Source organism: Haemaphysalis longicornis, unplaced genomic scaffold (genome assembly GCF_048455015.1).
Source record: "Haemaphysalis longicornis isolate Haplotype H1 unplaced genomic scaffold, Haemaphysalis longicornis Haplotype H1 scaffold_7, whole genome shotgun sequence".
NCBI lineage: Eukaryota > Metazoa > Arthropoda > Arachnida > Ixodida > Ixodidae > Haemaphysalis > Haemaphysalis longicornis.
Window position 1 is genome coordinate 51703659 of NW_027526422.1, and position 26515 is coordinate 51730173.

Below are 26515 nucleotides of genomic sequence, written 5' to 3' on the forward strand. Positions count from 1 at the left end.
GAAGTGATTCTGCTTGAAGTTAATTTGTGAACTCGCTTGACTCGGCTTGCACACACCTCATGCTATACATGCGAATAGTCACCCTCCTGCAGCGAAAACTATCGCACAGTGTAAGCGTCGCCTTCCTTACAGAAAATAGTTTGGAACAGTGCGGGTTTTCTCTAGCTCGAGATGTACGATTTCCTTTTATGAATACATCTGCCACGCAGTATCCTGTCACGACTGAACTTATTAGGTTTAATTCCTGCACCACACTTATAATAAATGAGATCAAAAACCAAGCACTGCAACAGCCTTTTCTTATTCTTATAGCTACATATCAAGGCGTCAATCGGCCACCAGGAGCCAGTACCACACAACACACCACTCCGTTCACTACAGCAAATGTGGTCATAACCCGATTGTTGAAATAGCTTCTGCCGCCCTAGATATTAATACTGGAAGATCACTGTTTAGTCTACAACACAGCAGACGAGACCGAGTAATGTCAAATGAGATTACAAACCAATCATTGCAATGGTCTCTTCTGATTCTCATAGCTACATGTCAAAGCAATGAACCCTGAGCAAGTTACTCACCACACACAGGCTGCTCAGTTAATTCCAGAAATAAGCCTTAATAAAGCATACAAACAGCATATCTGGTCTTCTCTGCTGTCTGAAGGAGTTTCTTGCTTCTGCAACTATGGATACACAGGTATTTAAGCTAAACGCCGCACTCCACACTAATGAACGAGGTAAAGGTGGTACTGGCGAATAGGTCGCAGCCTTACACATCTTGAAAGGACTCGATAGCAGATAGGTCACTGTCGGAGTTCACGTTGTCTTCACCCAGATGTATTATAATAGGTTGAACATGCGTACTTGCTCCACCGTCTCCTCTGAACTTTGTTTCAATGCTGATCATATGCTGAACAGTGTTTGCCCAGTGGTGAGCTGTTATCTTAACTTCTTCACTCAGGAGCACCTCTACATCTGCCAGCTTAATTGTGTCATTTCTTGCTGCGACGCCTTACCTCATTTGTGCCCATATGCGCTCAATAGGACTGAGCTCACAACGGCAGGGCTCCCGAATACATCCTGTCCTCTCAGCTGCATCGTCAATACGATACGTGATTTACCGTGTCTTCACAGAGGCCACAAGGCTGAGGATCTCCTTTTTAAGCGTTTTTTCATCACAAGCAAGTCCTTCGGACGTCACCCAGTCCTGACCAACACTTTCCCGCGAAGTCGTCGTAGGCACTGCTTCTTCCAGCCACGAGTGGTACAAAGCATTGTCCATGGCAATTGCACCACCGAGTGGCAGTTGTGACAAAACGGCCTCAAGCCACCTTTCAAAGCGGGTGTCGTCCGTCTTTTCGTGGTAGTTTCCCGTCTTCGTACCCCTAAAGGTGTCCAGGCACCCACCGACGAAGCTGCCGTCGCTGTCGATGCGGGTTAAAATCAGGCGCTGTCCTTTCCCTCACGGCTGCTTCAAAGCCGTCGTCAGACCACGAATGAAGGCGTCGTGGTGGGAAGCAACCGTCGTGTCCATCCAAACAGTCGATATCGTGTGTCCAGCATTCACCCAGGTTTCATCAAAGTAGAATATTTTTCAATCTTCAATCCTGTACCTGGCAATATCGTAGAGGTACTTCTGCTGCCACGCGGCAATGTCGTGCCGCTCGATCAGCAGCGAGTTCCGGCCCCTCTTCTCGTATCTGAACCCTATGTCATTCAGCAGTCGGCGCACAGTCCATGGCTTGAGAGGAGTAACATCGCCGCTAGCGTTGACATCCGCAGCAATTCCCTTAACTGTCGGGATACCATTGCGGCGAAAAAGGCGATGCACGAACGACCGCAATGCGCACTTCTGTGCGTCGTCTGTTTCCACCGCGGCTTCACGGGCACTTTCGGGATGGCGTCGCAAGATTGCCATCGTTATTAAAAACGATAGTCTCTCTTGGGCTACTTAAACCCAGAAATTTTGGTCTGTCTGTATGTCTGTCTGTCTGTGTGTCCGTCTGTCTGTCTGTAACTCGATTCAGCCACCCGGCCAAACTAAAATTGATATTGCGCAATAGTCTTATATACTCACAGCCAAATGTAAACGTCTAAGCCCGGTTTATATGTTCATACTTGTGAACTTTGTTGAACAAGAACAAGGCATTACGCAAATATAAGATAGGAAATTAGGACACAAGGGATATTTACATGTCCTTTTATTAAAAAAATCATGGAGGCTTGGTTTTTTGACAACAAATGATATTCTACATCTACTGCAGAAAACCGCCGCCGCCTGGCGGCATATGAAAAATCACGCGGCAGTAGCAACGAAAGGTTCCACTAGCTAGGTTCCACTTTCTGCTTGGAACGCACGTGGAGCACGGCCACGCGGTTCTATAAACCTTGTAGTCGGCCGCCTCCATTCACGCGCGTCTCCGCCGTACTGCATCGCTGGCATCGAGGAATCCGGCCTGTAGCAGTGGAACGCGGTAAATTCAAAACGCCTTGCGCAAACCTTTAGTGTGTTTACCTTGGGATGAGCGCGACGGTTCAGGAACAGCATGAGAGGTGAGCCGGAAAGCAAAGGGTGGCATTTCTTTGGCAAATGTCTACAAAGACTATCGTCTTTTGACGACCTTTGCAACGAAAGTAGCAGATACGCGGTAATTTTTTTCATCTCCTTCTTCACGTCCATCACCAAACTCACGCTGATTCCAAGAAGATCGCTCATTGTCGCGACCGTTTCTTCAACGCTACGCTCTGAGTGTAGAGGCCGCAAGCGAACGTACGCGTTGCGGATCATCTCCCGCCCGCAGCTGCAGATGACACGGCGATTTTGTTTTTCTTGTACCATCGGCGTGGCGTGGATGGGAACGCACCACAATCCTCAGTCGAGAACGACAATGCAGACTCAGACGCAACTTCTTCGGGCTCCAAACCGGAAAAGGGACTGGACTGGAAAGGACTACAGGCAATGCATAAAACCAGAAGCAAGCGGTTGAGAGAAAACATGGGAAAGCAGAAATTTACCATCAGCAATAAAATTGAAACTCACTGATCCGGCTGACGTATAAGTTCTTTCACGCGTTGCATTATACTGGCAAATAAAGAATTTTCAGCTAAGGTTTTTGTCTCGGCTCAAAATGAAGGCGTCCGGCGCAGACTCACTGAGAAAAGCTTGGATCCGAGCGCTGCCTGCAGGTGCAAGGCGGTTGGCCGCGACGTCACGTTGATAGAGCGACACCATTGGCTGGAAGGGGGTACTGGAAGGGGGATTGGGCTACGTCCCTTTTTTCTTGACTTGTATCCGGGTATATAGCTCATTTACCGCAACAGAACCTATGCTGTCATACCAGCCAGCTCTGGGATTGGCGGAGGCCGGAAAAAGCAAACGCAAATTAAGCAGAACTTATAAGCTTGCGGAAGGAGCTATTGGCGCTTAAATTTGGGGCACGTTTTTTTTATATCAGTAAGAATGGTAAGACAAACAGCGGAAGTTACGATAGCACACGTAAACATACAAGTACCGATGCGTCCTTGTTTTGGTACTGCGCGCACTATGCTTCGTTTAGATGCACACATCCTCCATGTTCTGTGATGCACAGCACTGCGGGGCTTTGGGGATGTCTCAGACGACACTGGCCGATTGACGCAAGCGACGGTGTCTTACGTGACCATGTTTGTCGAGTGAGCATGTTTCCCGAAGCGATTATTTTCTCCCTGAACAAAAACAAGCCAGGTTTGAATACGGTAACAAACAAACCAAAGGCAAAAAACGGCTTGCCGTGGTGTGGTGGTGCCATCGAGGTTGACTAACAGTAAGCAAGTCACCGCTCCACACCAAGTTTAGCTGAAAAACCTGTTATGATGTAATTGCAAACGTCGTTCAAACACACTTTTTGGCGCGAGAATCAAAAGTTTAACTTCAAGTGCTTAATTTCTAAGAGAATAAAGCATCGTTTGCTTCCGGACAAGCACTGGGGGCACTATAGAACACGAAATCTTTTGAAGTAATCAAACCTGTATTTTGTCTTCATGGCCCCTCACCTTTCACACACCCGCTTCTCACAATATTAGCCAGTTCTTTCCAGGGATGTACACATTTACGAGCTCTTTACATATAAATTAAACATATTTGTCTCATCATTGAGAATAACATAGACTTGCTAATTTGTATAGACTGATGGTTAATGACTACGACATTATCATCACGGAATTCGAAATATGGCGCGCTCTTTCTGTGACCACACGGCATGACCTTCATGACAATGCGAAACCTGTTTCTTATCCTGATCATATATACATTGTTAGGTTGTTAGGTAATTTACAGATTACCAGCAGTGCCGTTCATTTCAAATGGGGGTTGAAGACAAAATGCCATTTTGTTTAATTTGAAACAACTAGCGTTTCATACCTTACTCAAGGGCACTGTAGCCACGAAAAACACTTTTTAACCCCAAATAAATAAATAAATAAATAAATAAATAAATAAATAAATAAATAAATAAATAAAGCGCGAGAAATATTGAAAAACCTTCGAATATCGCGCTACAGCGACGTAATACGAGCAGGAGTAGCGTAACATGGGCCAGCCCTAAAATACAGTTAGCAGTGTTTTAACTTCGCGTTAGCATTCAAGTAATAATATGAGTCGGAACTAGAGGCCCCGCTACAACCGCCCAGTCATGTTTTTCGGCGCTGGCTTTGGTCGAAGGCCGCCAATCGCACAAACAGGATTCTGTGACGTCATAGGAAAATCGCCGGAAAGTGGCTTGGCTGCAGTCGCCATTGCTTCGCAGGAAAGTGTTCCGGTTGTGTCAATGTCGTAAAATTTACTACAACAATGCGTTGTCCCCACGAACTTTGTCCCCACCAACTTACGTTTCAAATCGCATTGATCAACGTCACAAAGTAGGTATTCCGTCAGCGCACACCAAGTGTTTTCAGGACTCATTCGAGTCAAATGCTTCCGTATGTTGGAATCGTCTTCCTTATGACTTTGTTGGTATACAAGACGCTGTTTTATTTGAAGTGGCTGTAATTAATTTTTTGTGTACGTAGCATTTAATTCAAACCTGCATCAAGCGATGTTACTTGATTGTAATTTTTCTGTTGTATTTTGATTTGTATTTAGGAGATGTGTGTACCCACTCCCATCTGCAATGCCTTCGGGTCTTCTGGATAAATAAATAAATAAATAAATAAATAAATAAATAAATAAATAAATAAATAAATAAATAAATGTTATTTTTAACATCTCGGTTATTCTTTAGAAGTTTGCGATAAAATTGGCGTACTTGTTATCGCTACAAAGCGGTCTTTTTAGTGAACAAAACTTGTGTTTTAAAGCGAAGCTTTCAGCCTGTCACTGATGTCTGTAGTCACATAGAACACGCTGCAGGACATCCAATTTTCTATGCTGCTGCTGCTGCTGCTGATGATGATGATCATGGGTGACGTGAAGATAAATTGAAACGCTTCCTGTGGTTGGTATTGAACCTGGGTCCTTCGCTTTATGAAGCCGATGTTTATCCTTTTGCGCCACTCCATCAGGGTTAACGCAGGTAGGATTTGGACGCGGAGCATGGACGGGAAAAATTAGACAGAAAATGCACCCTCCGTTCAACGATGACGAACGTGACCATACTAATCAACATAAATAAATAGGCTACATGCTGTTACAAGCATACACTCTATATAATGCAAAAGTTTCTGTCTTACAATACGCAAGCTTGTCGCTCATTCGTTGGCTTAGGTATGGAATATTTTGTTTTGTCATTGTTTCTTTGAAGTGGCATTGTAAAATCAAACCCCACTTTAAAGTATCTTTCTTAAAAGTGTTACACACAATGCTTTTTTGCATGCAGAGAACCTATTTGATGTCTGGCACATGCCCTCTTTTGCATCTTTTTCGCAATCAATTGCATTAAATTATGTCTGGCCTCGGTACAAAAATAATTTAATGCAGAACAGACCCGGACAGCGCAAGACAGAAGCTTCTGGAGGTCAATGGGAGATGCCTTGGTCCTGCAGTGGACCCAAATAGGCCGTTGGTGGCGACGGCGATTTTTGGTCCGACTTAGTAAAGAACTGCTTGAAGAGAAACAGGCGACCAGACAGAATTCTGGAGCGCTTTAATGTGCCAAGAGTTTTCACACGACATGGCGAAAGTGTTAATTGGCCCTACATGGCTAAAGTATTCAATAACGTGCCTGTTTTTTTCTTGTCGATACTCCTTCTCAGAACAAATTGAGAAAAATGCTAAACAAGCCATCGTACATTTTTACAGATTAACTTTTTGAAGTGCTGGACTTTAATGTTGTGGTTTAGACCGTGTTGGGCTTTCTTTTTGCCTTTTTTTTTTGTTTAGGGAGCCGCCTTTTATTTTCGTAATTCTGTTTGCGTTGTAAAGCGTGCCGCTTATTTTCCCTTGCCTCTGCCCGGTAGCGCCCACAAGTACTTGACGGCTTAGGCGATCACGTTTCTGTATGAGTGGTTTATGTGCGTTTTGTAATAACAATTTTTTAGTAATAATATTACTACTATTCTAATTCAGTTCCTCCCCCCTAAAGATTTTGTATTTTGTCTACAGCGCCACCGAGCGCAGGATGCGTCAATTACGACGTTCGGGCGCTGGCGCCCCCCGTTAAGCTTGCAGCTGATTGCGCAAGCGGCGTGCAATCACTCGGCGTCGGCGAGAGAGTGGTTCCGTTGGCTGTACTTCCCCGTTGGGGGCCGGAGCGCCGGCAGCGTATGAAAGTGGCGTGGTTGGCGTTGTGTGCGTGACAAGTAGCCGTCGGGTGCGGGGCTTTTGTAGTAAAAGGCCGCCGACAGGGTGCCGAAACTCGTGTGCGGAAAGGGATGGCTACACCGGAAATCCCAAATGTCGGCGACAGTGCCGACCTGTGTTTACAGCTGCGTCCGAAACTTAAGTACAAGGCCATCTTCGGACAGGTAAAGCTGCCGTGGTTTTCTGTGCTTGCAGACGACGTTTTTTCTTGCACCCGCCTCGCGGAGGCTTTGTTGCGTTTTCCTCTCACTCGTTAATGATGACGGCAATAGTGTGCTTTTTTTCTGGTGTGATCTAGCCATTCCGTCGTGCTATGCGGCAAAAAATACAAAATTTATGTCCAAAGAATGCATGCAGTTGTATTAACGTTTCACTCGATTGACGCCTCACAGTTGCCACCTTTAGGTTCTTTGGGGTGATATAGCACCACGCACGATGTTCACAAACGCGTCCCCGTTAGCGAAATTACTTATACAGGGTGTTGCGACGATAATTGCAACACTTTAAAAAGTTTTTCCTGAGCGAACCGTCGCTCTGTTCGCGCTCAAACTTGCCATAAAGGTCGTATTTTGTGGTCTATTTTGTTTGATACCGGGAACAACCGTGTTACTTACCTGTGTATTCTGAAAATAAATGAAAACGATTTTTAGCTATGGGAAAATGGCGGCTGATTTGGACGTGCGAGCCAGCGCAAGTTGATGTTGGAACGACGGAACCACCTGGGGTGTGCAGAGCGAAACGCACGGTTGGGATTCACGGTACGAAGGTGCCAAATGGTGCAGCAGACGATCAGAAAATGTACCTAGGAATGAGCCAACAGACGATCAGAAAACCCGGTTTTCGGGCTCGCACGTCCAAATCACCGCCATTTTCCCATAGGCGAAAATCGTTTTTATTTATTTTCAGGATAAACAGGTAAGTACCGTCACTGTTCCCGGTGTCAAACAAAATAGACCACAAAATGCGACCTTCCTGTGAAGTTTGAGCGCGAACAGAGGAGCGGTTCACTCAGGAAAATTTTTTGAAGTGTTCCAATTATCGACGCAACACCCTGTACTAAAGCCATTTAACCCTCGCGCAATAATATCCGGAACGTAGGTAGAAAAAAGCATTACAACGGGCGCCGACAGTGCGACTAATACAATCTCGAATGCTCAACCGTCATTCTTGTTTCATGGTGTATGTAGAGCTCCAACGTGCCGTCGCAGCGTGAATGACAACAGCAGATGGTTCGGTACAACAGAGTTTAATTTCGTGCTGTCGTTTAAGAAAATATGGAGGTTAAGCTTTTCGTGCTAAAATGACTTTTCGGGAGTTTATGCTTTTCGTGCTCAAATGACTCTAACAAAATATACTTCCGCTTCAGTTCAGTAACCGTGTCATTGACGAACACTTCCTTGCTCTTCACCAGATAAAATTCATAGCCTAAAGGTTACAAGTTTAACCGTAATCTCCTAGCTAGCGTTATTTCGCAATGTGAACGAATGCGGGGGCAGAAAACAAATTCAAATTCAAAATTAGGTTTTACCCGCCGATGTTATTCACGAGGGGCGGGGGGGGGGGGGGGGGAGGTGACAAAACGGTACGCTACATAAAGGCACGCGTCAGAGCAGAGCAGCAAAACGACAAAACAACAGCGTCAAAACAGCACGTCTATGTGGGACACCTCTTATCTGCCACACAAACATTGCACTTCTCTTTCTGTGAAAAAAGCAGTTCCAATTTCGGTTCTATCATAGAACACCGCTCATTCCTCTGCCCAGTGGCACATATTTGAAACGAAACCACGATATTTCACTTTTTTTAATAAATTTCAGACATTTTTTCTATCGGTCTGGATAAATACATTGTCTATTTTTCTGAGAACGCAAAATACGGCAAAATATTGCTTCCTGCTCGCCACGTGTTATAAAAGATAAAATTCCTTCCGTTTAATTTTTCTGAATTTAATTATACGGTAGCATCAAAATTTCGTTTTGAACCATTTCCTAAGACTCAATAGGCTAGTTGCTGTCACACAAGACGAAGAGTTTTCAATTTTCTGCGACAACCTCAATCATAACAGGGACGGCCGAGTATAACTTGCTTCGAACCATTTTAACGTTACTGGCGTTTGCATCCTATCCCAAATATTCTTTAAAATTTTCCTGCATTCTTCCGTAGGATAACCCACTCAATCCAACATGACTTTGCACCCCCCCCCCCCCTCACCCCCCCCCCCCCCTATTCTAGGTTGGCCTTCAGCCTTCAGCATTTTCCTTTGTTCGGATTATATATTTTCAGCGTGCGCCAGCCGACTGTTTTCGCATTCCAGTGCCTCTGTACCCCCGTTGTGCAATTGAAGAATTTATGGCTACCTTTTTATGGCGTTTATGTAACACGCAAAAAGGCTGAACATCGAAGCGGAGTGCGCGTTTGCATTCTTGGTCCTTACTAAAAGCAAAAGCTCTGAATATCAAAATGCGTGCGTGCAGCATACAGTACAGCTTGCGGACCGAAGTCAACCGCTTCACACGCGTGTCGCACAGCGATATGTACACCGGCTTCATGCTTAGCTATATGCTATGTAAATAGCATATAGACATATCTGATAATACACTGCATATAGCTATAAAATACAGCAGTTTCTATATACCCGCTTTATACAGGCTATATATGACTGTATACATAGTGCTGCGCTCGGCCTTAATGATCGCAGTGCTATCTCTGCTGACAGCGGTCTAATATTTTTTGGCTAGATTGTATGGCCTAGTGGCCATTGAGTAAGGTACGTTTGCCCCTTTTGCGTTCAGAAGTCGAATACGAACCTTTTAGTCTCGCAGTTAGAAACCTAACTGTAGCAGCACCGGTCCACTGAAAGAGACGCAGTGTTGTGAGATGCTCATATCTTATAATGGGGCGAGTTAACTAGCCCCACGCGGCTTCAGGAGCAACCTAGAAGTGGGGGGGTGCAGAGTCATGTTGGATTGAGTGGGTTATCCTACGGAAGAATTCGAAAAGAGCTGCTAATGGTGGCACGGGGTTCTCTTCATGTATAGTTCTACTGTTCTCGAAGCCCTGTTGCATATGTTTGATGCCTTTTCGGAAAATATCGATCTCGATTTTCTTGAAAGTCGATTGAAGCATAGTTTTCTTATCAATGTCGCATCAACTTGAGTATTTCAATTCAATATGAGCCAAATCCAAACTTATCATCCCAATATTGCTGAAATTCACCGCATAATTTTTAATTACTTGTCGCCATCCCCTAGCTCACATGTAAAACTTATCATATAATAGCTTTGACAGCGTTACGTTTAGGTTCGGTAACAAACCTTCGCTTTTTTCTCAAATTCGCTTTAAGTGGATTTGGCTCATTTCAAAAAAAAAAAAAAAAAAAAAAAAAACCTTTGTTTGTGTATAGCCGTATCGCATGACTCACGTCGGCACCTGTGCTTTGTTCGTTCGAGTTCACTTCCTTCGCCTCTGTGCTTCCCGTCGAGTCGAGATATCTTATCTTCGACCTGAGAGGTTCCTTTTTTGCTCTTGCAGTATAAGCCATTGGAAACCCTACGCAAGGTGGAGTGGGCCTTCATTGTCATCTCCACTTTGAGCACCTTGACGTCACTTGGCTTTTCCATTGAACGACTCGTCATTCTTCCGAAGAATTCGGATGATTACACGTTCACCATCATGGTATGCTTCACAACGTGTAAGTTAAAAATTTTGAAGGGTCAGCACTCTCCGTGTAACGGAAACCCCGGAGGAGAAGTCAAACTTCGTTACAATATCAAAATAATTACCTTTAAAGTAAGAAATGGGGCTGGTCAATTTACAGGTTAGCTTGACCAACATTACTTTGTGTACGAAATTGGGTTCAAATGGGCTACCATTTACTTATGGCGCTTTTAAAGTTACACCTGATTCGCCTCCATGATCTACTTTTTGATAGCCTGGTTGGTTTTCTAAATGTTCACCAACATTAACGAATGGCTACCTCGCTGAAAAAACCTAGTGTTTCTTTGAACTCTTGTTTTCATTGGATTTCTCTCTTTCCACCAATTTTTTCGCTAAGCGTAACTGACAGTCTCTACCTCAAATTCACCCGCCGCGGTGGCTCAGTGGCTAAGGCGTTGTGCTGCTGAGCACGAGGTGGCGGGTTCGATTCCCGGCCGCGGCGGCCGCTTTTCTGATGGAGGCGAAAAGCAAAAACGCCCGTGTGTACGAGATTTCGGCGCACGTTAAAGATCCCCAGGTGGTCGAAATTAATCCGGAGCCCTCCACTACGGCGCGCCTCATCGCCTGCGTTGCGTCGGCTCGTTAAACCCTATAATCAATCAAATCAATCAAATCTACCTCAAATTCAAACCATAATTTGTCTTATTTGAAGAATTTATACTTTCTGTATCACCGAAAGTGTGTATGAGATTAAAGGCACAAAAGGCCTGGAAAAATATCCCCCCCTCTTTGCTACAGCTTCATCAGTATCGCCTTCTTTCTGTAGACAGTAAAGAGATTTTACGTATCATGAATGTATTCATAATTACAGTTCCTGCAAACAGTGAGGAAGAACAAACGAGAAAAAGAATAGATCAGCAAAAATCCACAGAAAAAAAAAGAACGTCAGAACATGGTAACTTTTATAATATAGCAAACACCACAAGTTTGCCAGTCAGATTGCAGTTATTAATCACTTAGCACGATGTTTTGAAGGTGTTAGGTTAGTAACAAATTAAGCGTGAACAGAGGTTGAGTGAAAAAACGTCCCTTCCAGTTGCTCTTGACTCATATTAACTGTGGCACGGTTCAACACTGATCTCTCCTGGTACCCGCACTGGATTCAAATCAATGCTCTGCCTCCAATCATTGTTTTCGTTCGTTTCTTTTGTTGCTGACCCTGAAATAACCTACAGGATATCATTTCTTAGGCAAAAGTGCCCCCCCCCCTCCCCTTGAAAAGAGAGATTTAGGAAAAGAAATACAACGTGAAAGAGAACACTTCGTGGCTAACTCTCCCTGTTTGTATGGGGGCAAATTTTTTATGAGGCCTGCTATGAGGACTGTTTGTAATCTGTGCCACTACAGACACGGGCCTTACATTATTTCAGCATCATAAAGAGTAGCCCCACTGTTTGCAAAATGAGCAGATCAAAACTGATGGCTTCTTGCGGCACGCTCAAATGCAGCGAATTGATGGGAAATTTGCCCGAAAACGAGAGAACAATACAATTTCTCTGTCAAACAAACTGCGTTTCGTCTAAAAAAAAAAAATGTGGGGCTTGTGGAGAAATCCGGCTGCGCTAATTGACGAGCCACGTTCCAGATCATTCGCAGAGATAATTTGTACGATGCCAGTTCAACTTAGCTAGCCGAATAACGCCCCGAAGCGCTATATTGTTACGTATATGCGTCACTGATACGCAATCGCAGGGAATTTCAGCTAGCGATATCGTCGTCGCTATTTTCGTAACCACGCCAGTTATTAGATCTTGGGCTCCACTGAGGCACCGACGAGATAGCTGAAAACGCTTTCATTCACTTGTTCATATCGCGTGCACTGAGTAGCGTCTGCATGCTATTGAAGCAGTGCACGCGGGAACCAGGTGCTTCACGCACCGTGCCCAGATCTGGCCGGCAGTTCATTGTCAATTACTCCGAAATAGTGTAATAAAAAGGCGAATGATTAATGCGTTGGTTGGGGAAAGTCGTGAGCGATGTTGTTACAACATGTTCTGCGTGTTGACTGGGAGACTAAGGTAGGTTAAGATAAAAGACAACCTTCGATAACAGGATATTATTTTCAAATTTTTCAAAGCAAGCAACACTCGAAATGCTTGCTATTTTCTGTGTGGGTTGTGACGTTTAGACACGACAGTGCTGTCTACATGATGCCCCTTAGTTAATATACCCACAGCCAAATCTAAACGTCTAAGTCCGGTGTCGATGATTATACTTGTCAACATTGTTGAACAAGAACAACAGATTACGCAAATATAAGGAAGAAAATCACTACATAAGTGAAATTTACAGTGTTACTTCGCAAAAAAATTATGGATGCTTGACTATTACGAAATGATGATGGAATACGATGAGTGGACTATCATTCAGCGTATACAGGAAACCTACGCACTCCGGAAGGTACCTGAGCTTCCATTCGGTGCACCCCATGTCCCAAAAACGTTCAGTGGTGACGTCACTTGTCAACAGAGCAAAACGGACGTGCTCTGAACCGGAAAGCCTGAAAGAAGAAATGAAGAAGATCGAAAGAGACCTGCAACGGAATGGCTACCCAAAGCACTTTATCCGAAAAGAGGCAAAGAGGGCGACGAACACGACTATGCATCAAGGTGAGCAAGCAGAAGCGTCCACAAGAAGCGCGCCAAAGCGTGCTGCGGTTCCCTACGTCCCACATATCAGTGATGCTCTCGCACGCATTTTCAAGAAACGCGTTGTGCACATCGCGCACGTGCCAACTAGCAAACTGCGTTCTGACCTCGTCAACGTAAAAGACCCCCTCTCACGCTCCAAGTTTCCAGGTGTTGTTTACAAGATTCCGTGCGCCGATTGCAAATCAGTGTACATTGGCGAAACGGGCAATCTTCACAGAAGATTAACGCAGCACCGGAACGACGTAAACAAGGGCCATGCAAGAACAAGCGCCCTGGCGGAGCACTGTGAGAAAACGGGACACGTGGTCGACTGGGACGAGGCGAAAGTTCTGACAACCGAGCGAAATCTGTCTTCCCGATTGCTGCTCGAATCCCTCATCATTCAGACGACGGCCGACACTATGAACAGAACAGACGACAATCTGCACCGTATCTATGCGACCTCATTGCGACGCCTCATGCCCAATATATAGCTTCGTTTTCCACGCACATGATCATTGTGATCAAGGTACCCGTAGGGGTACCGAAACGTCAAACCGCTTCTTTGACTTGGTCAGTGACCTACGTTTCATCGTCACAACCATGATGGAATACTACATCCACTGAAATGAAATACTACATCCTACAAAAATGAAATACTACAGAAATGAAATACTGCATCCACTGCAGGAAAAAAATTCACTCCGTCGCCTGCTGTCACCCGCGCCACTGTAGCTTCTGGCGGCATTTCAAAAAGTCAAGCGGAAACAGTTGCAAAAGGTTCGACTAGATAGGTCCCACATTCTGTTTGGAACGCACGTGAAGTAGGGCAAAGTGGTTCTATAAACGTTGTAGTAGGGTGCCTAGATTCACGCGCGTCTCCGCCATAGGGAAGCACCGGCATCGATGAATCCAGCCTGGAGCAGTGGAACACGGTAAATTTAAATTGACTTGAGCAAACCTCTGGCGTGTTTACCTTGAGAGGAGCGCGACGGAAGAGGAAAGCAAAGGGAGGCGCTTACTTGGCAAATTTATGTCTACGAAACACTATCGTCTTTTGCCGACATTTGCACCAAAAGAAGAAGATACGCGGCCAATTTTTTATCCTAAATTCCAGAACGTGCTTGCAATTAGTAGTCAGCAGAAAACGCCAAATTGTTGATGTCTCCATTAGCAACGCATGCGTCGCGGCAGCAAGAACTACAATACATTACGGGCATGAACTTTCCCCGCCATGCATGCGTTAAATCCCCCCCAAAACAAGAACAGGGGCCCGGATTCACGCCACTGAGATCACTTAGCTGCGCGTCTGCGGTTGATTACGTCATTGTTGACGTCATACTCGAAACGTAGTCACCAAATTTAGTTTATTCGTTTTTTTTCTGATGATCTTTGCTAGGCCATAAAGTACACGCATTAAGCCTGGCCAATGGGCAGCCCCTAATTAATCACGGTGCCTTTTGTGGCCTCAGTTTCGTTTTCAGCCGCCGAGAACCCTGGAGCAGGTATGAAGGGGGGGGGGGGGGTGATCCTGAGGGTGTAGTGCAGTGATGTTTCGTGCGGGGCATTCTCCCTTTTTCGAGGAATTTTCGGCTGCATTTTGGCCGAAAAGAAAAAAAACAACAAGAATCTGTAATAGATGTACAGAGTTTTAGAAGTCGTGAATATTGTCAGTAAAGTGGACCTTGCATCCTTTATTACTTTGTTTTCTTTTGAAAGTTCCGTTAAAACTTCGTCAGATTTATGTTCAAATATGCTCACTCGTGTTCCCGCAAGCCACACGCTTGAAAGACCGCTTCAAATCCAGTTTAAAAACAGGAGGGAGCATAGGGGAAAGAATACTCCATGAGAAAGAGCTAGTAAAGCGTGAAGCGGCGGCGGCTCAAGGTATGAAGCCTGTTCGCATGCATTCCTGCGCAATATAGAAAAAAAAAGCATTTCGGGTGCGCCTTAGCCTGCGGACTGTCAACAAGAAAGGCGCCAGCAATCCCGGCGCTGTGCTAAACTTGCGTCAATTATCTAAAGCTGTCTTGTTCTCCTTCGTACGGGCAGTTCTAACTTAGAGCTTTAGCATGCAAAGTAATCGATATTTGGCAAAAAACGTGAAAGGAATAGTCAGAAGTTGCTGAGTGGCATATGTAGTAGACTTTAGTTCACGCTGAAACTGAACGGCATCTGCGTGCGCAAGACCAGGTAAAGTAAGCATAGGTGGCGCTGACTAACCCCCAAAATCGAGTAGGAATACACCTAAAGATCTATCAGCCATAGAGTTTCATTAGCGGCAGAAAGAGAATGCGGGGAAATTTGCGGGGAATTCTTGAGAAACCTGCGGGGGGAAACGTTAAAAAAAGGGAATTTCTGTACCCAGAATTGGAATTTTTCTCCTCAGTACGGAACATCATTGGTGTAGTGCGTGTCACTTTCTTCTGCCGAAGCAAGACGTGAGCATTGTCGTTGGCTTCAAAAGTAGCAAAAGCTACTTATCGCGACTACTAATACACCGCTTTCCTGCTAGCCTGATTGAAGATGATCCTCTCCACATTCAGGAGATTTTAATTAAGCTACCCAGATGGGGAGACGGTGGGCGAAAGAAGTGAAATTATTTTACAAGGCCTATTAAAATGTTTACTTTGCGTTGCTATTTTTGCCACGCACGGGCTTGTCGGTTTTGTTTCCAACTAATATTTGCCACTGAAAGTGTGGTGTGTGTACAGGAAAGGGCAGACAACTTCGAGTTTGACCGGTTGGAAGCCATGCCCCTCTGGAGGCCGTTTTAACGTCACAGCGCGAATGAGGCGCCGTCTCACCTCTAAAACTGCAGCAATGATATGAATTTAAAATTGGTTCCAAGCAGCGTTTGACACCCATGGGGTCCGCCGATGGGCAAACCAATTAACAATAAAACCGAAACGCCATGATTACAAACTCCTTATTGATATGACCGACTGGCTGCTAAAAAAACCCCTAAGCATTACATTGGATATTCAAGGTAGCCGAGCCTGGCGAGAAGGCTGATACCGGCCGACGGTATCTTTTGTTACATGGCCTCGCGTACGCGTGTTGCCGTTATCGCCCCGAAAGCACATTTCTGAACATGGCTTGCACTGACCTCAGCGCAGCTGCCCTGTCGGAAAACCCCAATACATGGCGAAAGGCTCGCACTTATCTGATATTCTTATCTTCGTGTGCGCTGTTGAATCTCGAAGCGGTCCACCAGAGAGGCTCGTGGTGACATCTCAGCCGTATACTGGCGCAAGCGCACCTGCTATGTCGGCAAACGACATGCATGGCCAAAGGTTGCGCCTTTATTTAACGTTATTTATCTCCGGGAGGACTCTAAAAGCTGGAAGTGGTTCACTAGAAAGGGCTGTGGTGGCTTCATGTGCGGTCTGTGTATAAATTTAACTGATAACACTTTTGCTTAAAGAAGGAACCTTATCTTTTTCTGGGAAGCAATATATTTTCGAGGCAGGAGAAATTCAGTTAACGGTACGATAAGACAAAATACGTTTGATGCATTCAAAAGACTGCTCTGTCCGCATAACAAAGGTGGTAGTTCTATAGCAAGATTTACTCAACTAACCCAGATAACAAGAAAAACCGGTGAAGAATAGTGGCTACTCAGCAGGAACCGTTAAGCCCGGCGTTTATGACGCCACAAAGACCTGTTGGCGTGATTTGCGAACGTCACCAAAGCCACGGCCAGACAACATGATACTGCGATTGTAGTGATGCATCTAGTTGCCTTAGGTAGACCACGTAAATATTGTCTCGGAGTGAACCCACTGATAATTCTGTTTTTAGTATCGCACCTATACTACGTCTCTGGTGAGGTCATGTAGTATGAATTTTGTTCAAGATAGAGAGAAATAACTTTATTGGCAGAGGCAGGTGATCCTAGACGTAGGCCAAGAGCGCTTGGGTTCTAGCAGCGTCCTCAGCCAGCTTGACGGCCCAGACTTGATCCGCTCGGTCGGAGCTGAGCAACACGGTCTCCCATTGCTCCGCCTGAGTGATTCTGCACGCGGGTGTAGCCGCCTGCCTGCAGGCCCATAGCATATGTGCTAAATCTGCACTTTCTTTGCATTTGTGGCATTTGTCGGATTGTTGCCTTGGGTAGCAGTAGCTCTGCATAACCGGTTTCGGATTCTAATTCATCTGAAGTAGTCGCCATACAACAGATTGCCTCTTATTGAGTGACGGGTGAGCGGGGGGAGAAGCAGCCCCGTTACAGACGGTAGTGATTTGTTCTAGCCGATTCCTGCCCGACCATCGGAGCGAATGAGCGATTGTGGTGTTAGGGTCGATGCCAGCTCGCTCGGTGAATCCTCGAGCAAGTATTAGATGCGACGCTGAGAGCATCTCTTGTCGGCGGCCCTGTCCTTCCTGCGTGCGTCCGTCGTCGGCGTCCGCACTCTCCTCCGCTCACCCCCTCTCCTCTCCGATAGCGAGCACTCTCTCGCGAGGGGCATTGGGTTGGATTCGATTGGATTGGGTTGGCTCGGCTTGGCTTGGCTTGGCTTGGATGGGATTTGGATTTGGATTGGATTGGATTAAAGTGGATTGTGTTGGATTGTGTTGCGTCATAGCCGCGGCAGACGCACTGGCGCCGGCGCTCACTTCGCCGGTGGGCGGCGCTGCACGCGGTGCTGCGCATGTGCAGTACTCTCTCTCTCCGCGGTCTCCTCTCCTTCGGGCGCGCTGCGCATAAACCGGTGTGCCGCTCTCCGGCGGCCTTTCGGTCGACGGTTGCTCTCCGCTTGCGCTTGAACCCCCCTCAGCGTCGCATCACACCAGGGTTCCCGCGAGGGGAGGTGGGCGTAATTTTTTCTTTTTTGATCCTTTGTCTTTTTTTTTTCGTCGAAAAAAAAGTCCTTAGGTTCGGAATGAAGTCGAGTGAGTTACGGTAGGCGCGCTATATTTTTCCAAAATAAACAAGGTTGTATTTTTGTTGTATAGCCCCTGTAACCAGAATAATTTATTTACGACAAATTAAAGTCAAGGTGCTCAAGTATTTGAGACATTCGGTGCTTTCATCAGTTGTGACGCTTTCCTCTTTACAATTTTGCCCCCTTTTCAATAAAGTGGTCAGTTTCTACTACATCACCCACGGCGTGCTCAAGGAGAGATGGCCGGAGCTGTTGGTTTTCATCGCGGGCGGCCTCGTACTTACGGTGTACCTGATCCTGAACGTGGTATACTCGGACAAAACTCCCGCATTGCTCGATAAACAGGTGAGTAAAACCGACCCTGCGTAGGGGGAAAAAAAGCTTTACCATCCCTTTCTCAAGAAAGTCAAAAGAAGCGCCAAATATTTCTGACATCAAACTCGCGTCAAAATTGCGTCCGAACCTTCGCTAAAATGCGTCCAACCTTCGCTGAAAATGGGACCATTCGATCGTTAAACCTTCAAAAAGACCAAAATCGGAAACGAAGGGCGAATCCAAGCGAAGATTTTTCTCACATTATGAAAAAGCATCTACAAACGGTCTAAATATTATGTTGATGAGTGGTTAATGAGGTAGAGGTATACTATTGTACTCCTCCTTCATGATCGATGCGTGTATTGTCTTATCTAGAAGCATTCCTTTTCGCTATTTTCAAGTAACTGTTTTGACTCAATGGATGCCCGTTTTCACCCAAGCGCCGTGTGTCCAGATATCTCATCGGAGCTTTTCGTTATACCAACTGGTCTATGGGGAAATACACTAGTTTTTTCCACAGGACGCCTTTTGTCCCACTTATAACGATTTCGCTTTAAAAGCTGCACCACTCCCACCCGCCATCTCATCGGCGCTATCCAGTTACGCCCAGCGCGCGTTAAAGGGGCCGCAAAATACAAGTCTGGAGAGAAAATATTCGAGGGATGGGTGACTCCCAAGCCACTGTCCGGGTACTTCTCTATGACGTCACAGAATCTTGTTTGTGCGATTGGCGGCTGTCGAATTAAGCCACCGCCCACAAAACATGACTGGGAAATAGTATATAGTGAGGCCTCTATAGTCCCGTTTGATGGTGTCACTGGAATGATAACTTGATATGAATGCATTGTTGAATATGTTCTTGGGGCTGGCCTATAGCTTGTATTCAATGGCTAGGCACGCATGCAGGCAACCGTGAGAGTGCGCCGTCACTGGTTACGTCGGGCTCAGCGGGATGGCGGTATTTGTCCGGGCTAAGCAGACGATTTGTGTTGTACTTTCAAACTCTATCCCAGCGAACGCAAAGTAATGCCTCGAGTCCAATGTGAGTGCGATTAATAGCATCTCTGTTGACACTACCGTTGAGAATCGGGATGAAACGGAGCAGATGACCTCCACGCCGGTGTTCTTTTCTTCAGCGTGCGGGCGCAGTGGCACAAGCCGCGCCATGTCCGTCATGCAGCGGCCATGTCCGTGTCCGTTTCCGGTGTTGCCAAGCGAATAAATTAACAGCTAAACTTTTCAGTGAATACCACTTATACTATGTCACTCCTGCCCATATTACGTCCCTGCAGCGAAAAATTTGAAAGTCTTTCAATATTTCTTGTTTTCTTTGTTTGAAAACAACAAAGGGAGCTTTACTGTGTTACAAAAAAGATGGTAATTTCGAATTGAACAAAGTTATGTTTTGTCTTCGTGGTCTCTTTGAGAGTAAAGAATGTCTAAGCTGAAATTTAGTGTTTCCAGCATGGTAAATTGAAATGAAAGTATGCGTGCGCGGTACATGTTCTAATGAGTGATGTGTTTGTCTATGCGCAGATTCGTCTAGGCATCGGTGTGTTCTTTTTCGTCGTCATTGCATTACTGGGAGGATGGTTGGTGCGAGACTATTATTCCAGGCACGAGATGGTCTGTACAATCAACTGCAGAGCAGACATGGTGGGAAGGTTGAAGTGGTTTTTCTTCTGTGCCTCCCTCATCACCCTGGACTGGCAGCTGCAGGTACGACGAAAGTGTGGCATGTGTCAATCCTGGAATCCTGCCTCCGTTGAACGACAGGCTTAGAAACGTGGTTTTGCGCAGGAGATCTTGTAATGACCCGCCGTGGTGGCTCAGTGGCTAAGGCGTTGTGCTGCTGAGCACGAGAACGCGCGTTCGATTCCCGGCCACGAAGGCCCCTTTTCTGATGGAGGCGAAAAAGCAAAAACGCCCGAGTGAACGAGATTTTGGCGCGCGTTAAAGATACCCAGGTGGTCAAAATTAATCCGGAGCCCTCCACTACGGCGCGCCTCATCGCCTGCGTTGCATTGGCGCGTTAAACCCTGCAATCAATCAATCAATCAATCAATCAATCAATCAATCAATCAATCAATCAATCAATCAATCAATCAATCAATCAATCAATCAATCAATCAATCAATCAATCAATCAATCAATCAATAAATCAATAAATCAGATCACAAGGGCTTGCAATGCATAAACAAGTATTGCAGCCTGAGGAGAAAGACTGCGCTAAGCTAAGCGGGTTCTGACAGTTCGAACGAATGAAGTTGTGACCTAAATAATTTATTTGAGCCACAATATTCGTTCATTCTGCACACGAATGCAGCGAGCAAACTTAGGAAACAGACAATAATTTTTCCGCATTAAGTCTGTTATTTGGAGCTTTGAAAACAGAAAACAGTGACACCAAGTTTGCTTCAGCAACTTTGTTGGGCGGATTATCATTCCGCCATGCGTTGCTATTAACTTGTGATGTTTTACCGCTGACACCTTGCGGTTCAGCTGGGTATTGCCGTTGGAATATTTGTAGCAAACCTCGCATCTATCATTTGTTTGTGGACTTCCGCTTCAAGGAATTCTGCCGCCTAGAACATTTAAAAAAACACGCAGTCGTATATTTAGGCTCCTACATAAAAGCCGACACGCCCAATGACAAGAAAAAATGACTGAATCGTTATGTCTATAACGTACATCACGAAGTTGCGCTGGATGATTGAATTGTGGAGTTCGAATCTCCCGCGTTTATGTCGACAGGTACGTATAGCAAACACGCGTACGATGCCTTTGTTGGAAAATAGACTGCCTCCTCTCTGAAAGCAGGATTGGTGGAAAGGCCGAATTTATAATTTCTCAGACGAGAGAACAAGAGAGGGGAGAGAGAGAAAGTTTTAATGAGCGAGATATGTCAGCCTGGTGGCACGCTGCCTGACTTGCTTAATCAGATGGTGATGACCATAATACAAAGTGCACAAACCAAATAATAAATAGGAACTCACATGCGGGTGGACTGGGAACAGCGCTGTGTCCGAGCGTCTACATGGCTTTCATGAGGCGGCTGCTCTATTAAAAGCACAATACTTTTGTGTGCGTGGCACCGCGCCGGAAGATGTACACTGATTTTGAACGTTCCTTAGGGTTATCGTAGCTCTAAAGACTCCCTCATCGCCAGTGTAACGATGAAATACACATACAAGATGCTTAACGCCTGCGCTGACTGAAAGCTTCGGGCTCCGAGGGGAGGGAGCATGAACAAGGAAGCAATGCATAGCATAGGCCACGTTCGAACGGAAGCGTTGTTGAGCGTGCGCCTCCCGCCCGGCATCCGGAGCTACAGTTAGGGTCAATGGCATAAGGGGCTGATAAGGTCCGTCTGCGTAGCTCGAAATCGGCCAGTGCGAGATCCTGCTGCTGCTTGTCTCGTAAAAAGCAGTGGTATAAGGCGTAAGGACCGTGTCGTGGCGGACCGAGGGTCGGCCTCAATGTTGCAACGCTTCCCGTCGTGTGCGCCTGAGGCCAGTGAAGCACAAAATGTGGCGCTTATTTATTGCGTGGGTGTGCAGGACTTTAATTTCGCAAGACAGCTTGTGGTGGGGAAGCGTGATCAAGTACTGAAGGGCGGTACTTGAGTCAGAGAAAATGGTCCGACCGTGGACTCGTTGTGTTATGATGTGCGGCGATGCAGCGCGCATGGCAGCCAGCTTTGTCGCCAGCGAGGATGATTGATCGCCAAGCGAAGCAGCGATTATAGTGCATGCTGTTTGAATGCATGTTTCTATGGGAGAAGATGTGTCCGTCGTTGAAACAACTGGGTAAACAAGAATGCGGGTTTCATAGCGGTTCGTAATGGGCTCCAATTAGATAAGAATTCAGAGCAGGCAGACGCGCCCTTGCGCCATTACCAAAACCGTACACGTAATTTTTAATTGACTAAGCTTTGCCCGCAATATTGAAATGTTCGACTTTTGACCGCCGCCGACAGTTGGCCTGTGGTTGGGGCCGTTGTCGGCGTGGAGTGACATTGGCACCGACAGTTCATTGACACGGTGCCGAATCGGCCGGCTTCCGGCTTGTGTGACCCAGCCTCTTCCAAAACAAAGACGGGCCAGACGCGATCCAAAGGTGCTGGCAAAACGCCTCGCAGTTGAGCCGTCACTCATAACCGATGGCGCACGGGGCGTTCAACCGCCTTGTGTCCGTCAATTACGTATTTTTGTGCAAATGTAGGGCGTTACACGGTTGGTCCATTTTTCACAATTTTTTATGTTTTTGCGTTATCCTTTCATCGGCTTTTTTTGCCTTTGTCTGGGGGGGGGGGGGAGATGTATAGGACTCATATTTTGTATTTAGTAAATTGACTTCGACATTTCTTTTTTTCTATTTTTGTATTTTACAGTATTTTATTATTTTATTAGGCCAGTTATCTCTATCTACACTATTAAACAACTAAATGTGTTGACTCCACCAATTATTAATTTTTCTGCAAATGCGGGGCGTTTACACGGTTGGGGTTGGGGTTACCCGGCGAAGAGTGCGGCGCATTAAAACAGGTCAATGAATGGTCGGAACTCGGCTCTAATTGAACTGTCCTCTTCTTCCAGGCCTCGATGATCATCTTCGCCCTGGAGAACGGGTTTGCTACGACGCCGCTTGAAATCATCATTATGGGTGTGGGCGCCGCAGTCATTACACTGTGGGTTTTCGCTGGATACCTGACGGTGAGCGTGGCTTCGTCTTATTTTCGAAATGCTAAAAAGCAACTTACCTGGAGGGGACGACTTGTGATGTCGTCTTCCTTAATTTTTTTCCATTTATTGCACTCTTCCTGCAATGTAGTGTTTCGCATATAGGCGGTCGGGTGACAGTGAAGCCCATAGCTCTGCCTAAGTTTTTGTGACTTCCAGCTTTTAGAACACCCCTTTAGGTGCGGACTACCTTAGGACCGCACAATGTCCGTCCGTGTTCGTGCGCATAGCATTTACAATCGCAAAAAACTACACAGGCAGCGGCAGGATTCGAGCCTGCGTCTGGTAGACCAGACAGAGTTAGTGTCAGTCGTCTTACCCATTGGTCTACGACCGTGAGTTAGCTCCCGAGAGTCAAACGGCTTACTCCTTCACCTGTAACGGTGCGGTGTACCTTAGGACCTCCCAATGTCCGTCCGCGTCCATCCGTGCGCACACCACCACCAAACGAAAATAAAGCGAAATTCGATTTGAGCCGTGAGTTGCAGTTTCATTTCAGGAATAATCAAGGTGCAACTCACGGCTCAAATTGAATGACGATGGGGGCGCAAATCGGATGTCATTTGGGGCGCAACTTGGATGTCATTTCGGATCCCCATACTCCGCACCCTCGCCACCATCCACGGAGTGGAGATGCTGCCATTTTTTTTTCTCCCCGCTTTTTTGTACAACAAAACCCCCCGTCATTTCCCCCCTTCTCCGCCCCCCCCCCTCCCCCCTCCGGTCTACATGTTACCTTGCTGATTGCCGTGTGCATGTTTAACGGTCACACTGTTTTCATAGTGGACGCATAAATTGGCGCGCATTCTCAGACGATGTACAGAATCAAAGGGCTTCGAAGTGAGAGTACGAGCCTGCTCTGGTGACGCGAGAGAGTCACATCCACAATTGGTGGTTGGTAGGCACAATTGAATTTCAGTTATTAATGAGGACTGTGTAATAAAGGAAACTGCAGTTTGCGGTTAAGCGCAGCGGTGGTTCGTTAATGTGGACTTGCCACCAATTGTAGCCATTGCATCGATAGGTAGGCGGGCAGCATTTGCTGTTATAAACTCCCATCAAACAGCGTTGCACGTTTTAGGACGCTGTGAAGCTGTCTGCGTCTTGATTCCAGCTCAAGGACAATTTCATGGCATGTTAAAAGTCGATATGCGAACATATAGATAGTTTTCACTGAAAAGGTTAGCTGTCAAATTCTTCGCTTGGCAACACTGGAAACGGCCACGGACATGGCCGAAGCGCCACGGGCATGGCGCGGCTTGTGCCGTTGCGCCCGCACTCCGCAGAAAAAAAAAACACCGGCGTGCGTTGTCTGCTCCGTTTCAACCCCATTTTCAACGGTGGTGTCAACAGAGGTGTCATTAATCGCACTCACATTGGACTCGAGGCATTACTTTGCGTTCGGGGGGGGGGGGGGGGGGGGTAGAGTTTGGAACGTACAACACAAATCGTGTGCTTAGCACGGACAAATACAGCCATCTCGCGGAGCCCGACGTAACCAGTGACGGCGCACTCACATGGGTGCCTGTATCCGTGCCTCGAAAATGAATACAACCTATTGCTATTGTTATGCTGCTAGCATAGTGCAAGAAGAGCACAACTGGCGTGAAGAACGGAAGGAATTGATTGGGGATGGAATAAAACACGACAGCCTCTGAAGACTTCCGAATGGCGTTATAACTTTGTGTTTGCAGTATGGGGGTTCCGGCAGCCGGGCTCAAGATTGAGCCTATTGCCTGCATAGAAATGCTACAATAGTTGTCTACGTGCATGTGCTTTATTGAAATGGTCGCCTTTCTAGATGTCCTGCATTTTCGTACTGAAGTGGTGGGCTGAGCTTCTTCGTAAGAAGGTTCAAAATGGTTGGGCTCTAGCTAAGGACAGAGTGCTGTTCTTATTCTACCTGTTCATTGCGCGCAATCTTACGGCTGAAGCACGAAGACGTATCTTCAGCATTCAGACGTCAGGTTAACTAATTTTGACGCTTTGGCGTTGTTCCGCAAGGGACATATATTAAAGAACTAGCTCATGCTCTGGGCCTTCTATGCTTTCGGTGCAGCGGCTTCCAAACAAGTTATGCATTCACAAAAATCACCGCTATCAGCAATTAAATCTTGAAGATGACCGCGCCCATTAATTGCAGATTTACAAGGAGAGCAAAGCCTGGCTCGGCGTCTTCATAATACTGTGGATTCCCAGCTTCATCTACGCAGGCTACAAATGCTACAGGCTGTACAAGGTGGGTCTTCTGGCGCTATGGCTCAACAATACCTTTTATACTTCCCATTTTTGCAATGAATGGTTCTGGCTTCAATCCAGACCGATTTCAGCTTTCTATTTTACTGAATGTTGTCGAATATTGCTGCGCAGTATTCATTAAAACGAGTCAGACTGAACGGAATTAAATATTTTGTGTTAGTTTTCAATGTTTTCTTCGCCTTTGCTTGAGTTTTTGTTTGGTGTATTAAGTAAAATAATAATTCGAGGCCTTTTTGCGGAACCCTGCAGGTTAACACGTTTGACTAAAAAGAAGGCGCAAACTGTCTGCAGTTTAAAGTACTTCCAGAAAGGGCCAACCAATTAGGATGCATGTCATTTAAAGGTCAAGGATTAGAAGGCTTCAGGTTGCAAAACGAAGTGGCGGATAGACCGTCACCACGTTGGGGACACCGTGTCTGTGACCATGACCTTAGACAGCATTGCCAAGTAAATTCTTAATATTATAGGTAAACTGCACTTGACGAGATTACTGTTACCATTTTATTACGTAGATAATAGCTAACGCAACGGCTATTGGGATAAGAAAACAGGCTAATCCTGCGCACAGTTAATAAAAATAGTTTCATGCATTGAAAGTTTTGCAGTACGTTGACAAAAATTAATGTTTCAGCATCATAACAACACGGAGATGTTCTGCATAGTGGCCGGTAAAGTTTTTGTCGAAGGAGGTGAATACGCAATTCGACAACAAAGGTGGAAAGCGATCTTTCACATCATCTATGCAGCACCAGTTACGCCCTCAGTGGTGCCTCATGAATCATCAGTTTCAGGGTGCAGACACATAAACTTTGCAACGCACGATGGTCTTGCTGTTCTCGCACACTGTTTGCACGAACATAAATATCTTGAAACTTAATCACGCATGGCCATTGTCTTAATGAAATAGAAAGTACATTAAAAACGCTTATTTACTTCTATATGGCTTAAAGGAGCCATGAAGACAATATACAAGTTGGGTTTATTAGAAAGACTGCTTAGTCCCGATAACAATGATAGCAATATCATCGCAATCTTCGAAAAAATAACGGTTATATTAAAGAAAACGTGTGAAGCAGTCGCGACCCCCTGGCCAATTTCCCGCAACTTTTCTATGACGTCACGGAATCTTGTTTGTGCGATTGGCGGCCGCCTAACTGACCTGTCGCGACGACAGATGACTGGACGTCTG

General features: G+C 45.9%; 1 protein-coding gene across 1 annotated transcript in view; it reads left to right on the forward strand.

Annotated features, from left to right (window-relative positions):
• The first annotated feature begins 6724 nt into the window (after positions 1–6724).
• The window catches only part of LOC144145612 (uncharacterized), a 39396-nt gene continuing 19605 nt past the window's right edge, over positions 6725–26515 (forward strand). The window contains exons 1-6 of the mRNA XM_077677288.1: positions 6725–6938; positions 10306–10465; positions 18207–18355; positions 19862–20044; positions 22924–23040; positions 25211–25306. Coding sequence (XP_077533414.1) covers positions 6846–6938; positions 10306–10465; positions 18207–18355; positions 19862–20044; positions 22924–23040; positions 25211–25306 — 798 coding nt within the window. The 5' untranslated portion in view covers positions 6725–6845. The remainder of the gene's footprint in view (positions 6939–10305; positions 10466–18206; positions 18356–19861; positions 20045–22923; positions 23041–25210; positions 25307–26515) is intronic.